Below are 2500 nucleotides of genomic sequence, written 5' to 3' on the forward strand. Positions count from 1 at the left end.
AATCCATCAAATTTCAGACATTACATTCATGAACAAAGAGAGACTTTATTATTGGTCAGTATGGACGTTCATATTATCATTGTTACAGTTTTCTGTATAGTTACAGTGTGGACAGACGTTTAGCCTGTGAGGAGCCACCTACCATCTCTCCGAACGCGTCTCCGTTACAGCTGGCCTCGTCCGGGCTCATGCCGGCCAGCGAGCGTTCTGAGGGGGCGGGGGACACAGGCGGGGACGAGCTGGTGCTTCCAAAGTGCATGACCTGGTGGTGCTGCTGCTGCACGGAGCCCTGCCCGGTACCGGCCACCGCTGCCGTCACAAACGGGAATGTGGCCAGGACCACGCCGCTGCCGTCGCCCGACGGGTGCAGCATGTGGGCGCCACCAGCAGTGGCGAGGACGGGCGAGGAGGCGCAGACCTGCTGTGGCACCGCGGGCTGCTGGAAGTGCAGTTGGGATTTGAGGCCGCCGGGCCCCGAGATGGACGCGGTGGAGGCCAGGCCCCCTCCGTGCTGCTCCTGGTAGTTACGCAGCCGCTCGATCAGGTCGTTCTTGGTGCCCGAGACGGGCAGGCCGCGCAGCTTGAGCTCCTGCTTCAGCTCGGCCACCTGCACGGGGGGAAACCAGTCATCCGTTTTAAAAAGCCATGAAAAAGATATGACCGGCCCACAACTTCCTGTGTTCACAGCCCCAGGGGCCTTTCCTGTCACATGCATCATCTATATGCTCCAAGAGCCCATGCAGAAAGTCATTCATTGATTAAGTGCTGAATGGTCATTAAACTCTGAACTTTTGAACTTCTGAAGATTGTGGCCCTTGCCTTGAACTCATCCAGGTTAGGGGGGAGGCATCCAGGTTTGGCCCCTGCTGCCGATTGGCTGGCCTGCCGGTTGGACCCACTCTGATTGGAGGAGTTGGATGTGGTGGGAGGGACAGTTCTTGATGGAGAGGGACCGGTGTTGGTGGAGGTGGTGATTGTGGCTGCCGAAGGCAGCTGCTCGGCTGGGGGCCTGAATAAGATGAAATGACACTCATTTAGTGCAGTTGGAGGACAGGAAGTGGTTCCAACTAAAAAAATGAAATACGTAAGAATAACCGTCAGCAGACCGAACGCCTACCACTACGGTTTCTCACAACCTCTCAAGCATCAAAGTTCTCACAACCGCTTAGATCATGGTCAAGAAGTTTCATATTCATTTCAGCTTTGAGAGAGGAAAGTTTTCATAAATATCTACATTGCCATCTCAGCTGCACCTAATCATCACTGTCGGGAATCACCCTGAGCAGGCAGATTAGTTATATTTAGTCATTTAGTCAGAGGCTTATTGTTCTAAAGTAAATTACCACGCAATACAGATAAATATATTTATCCATCAGTATGCATGCTCCTTACTGTGTCCATGACCTTGGTAGCGACCTTGCTCTCCCTTGCTTTGCTACAGTGGACCTACGCTGAAGTGTTAGTAGCGTGACCATGATTAACTACACACTTTGGAGTGTACTTGCCTGGGCAAGCAAAGCAAAACACCCCGGAGTGTTTGTGGGCACAATTAACTACACCTTCCGGAGAGTTTGTGGGCGCGATTAAAAGCGACATACTCTAGAGTGTTCATGGGCACGCTTATCCACTCGCGGGGCACACTCACTTGGGCGGCGCGGGCAGGATGGTGTGGTAGTTGTAGTGCTGCTGCTGCTGGCTGATGATCTGCAGCTGCAGGAAGAGCTGCTGCTGGTGCAGGATCTTGGCGTAGGTGGAGTCCAGCTGGGGCGGCGGCTCGCGCTCCGCCTTCTGGTCCGGCGGGATGTACTGGTGGTACTTGAGCTTCTTCACCTTGGGCTTGCTGTCCTTGGGCTTCTTGGGCCGCTGCGGGGGACGGTCCGAGGTGGGTTTGGCCTGAGGAGGCTAAGAGGTTAGACAAAGAAGGAGGACGTTTCAACAGCTACAGTAAGGGCCGGTTCGTAGTCTACGCAAGCTACGCAAGGACACACAGTTGACAATGCAAGGCTTACGCAATACGCATGTATTAAAGACCCCTCTCATAGTTTACACAAGCTACTTGCCATGTCATGAAAGGCATGACATGGCACTCACACTTGCGTCACATTACAAACAAAATGGACAATACATTTTGCTACACGAGTAAACACCAAATCCTACCTGCGTAGTTCGATGCGATTGTTTGGCTTTGCGTACACTATAAAATGGCCCTTATAGTAAAACGACATTTCCAACATCTGTTCTAAAATGATGTACATATATTGCACGCACAACGTTGTGCATATAAAGACAGGCAGCTGAATATCCGAGGATATCTGTGCTGAGCATATCTGTGGCACCATGATATTTTTCTTGTTGATTATATTATATTTACATTTGTATGATTTGTTACGTGTCAAGTCAGAGTAACAGTATCTACAAAGAGAGCAGCAATGGCTTGAGAGAAGGTATATTTACTCTTGACTACTGACGTGTGTCACACTTGAAAGGAGAGCTTAGAAAT

At 51.0% G+C, this 2500-nt stretch overlaps 1 protein-coding gene across 4 annotated transcripts in view; it reads right to left on the reverse strand.

Annotated features, from left to right (window-relative positions):
- The window catches only part of mrtfaa (myocardin related transcription factor Aa), a 47358-nt gene that overhangs the window by 7071 nt on the left and 37787 nt on the right, over positions 1-2500 (reverse strand). For 2 of the 4 annotated variants that reach the window (XM_042087925.1, XM_042087927.1), the window contains 3 exons: positions 1646-1902; positions 820-1009; positions 143-607 (listed from right to left, as the gene is read on the reverse strand). In XM_042087925.1, the coding sequence (XP_041943859.1) occupies positions 143-607; positions 820-1009; positions 1646-1902 (912 nt within the window). The remainder of the gene's footprint in view (positions 1-142; positions 608-819; positions 1010-1645; positions 1903-2500) is intronic. The other 2 variants (XM_042087926.1, XM_042087928.1) reach the window with 1 other exon arrangement.

The sequence above is a fragment of the Alosa sapidissima genome, chromosome 3 (genome assembly GCF_018492685.1).
Source record: "Alosa sapidissima isolate fAloSap1 chromosome 3, fAloSap1.pri, whole genome shotgun sequence".
Lineage (NCBI taxonomy): Eukaryota > Metazoa > Chordata > Actinopteri > Clupeiformes > Clupeidae > Alosa > Alosa sapidissima.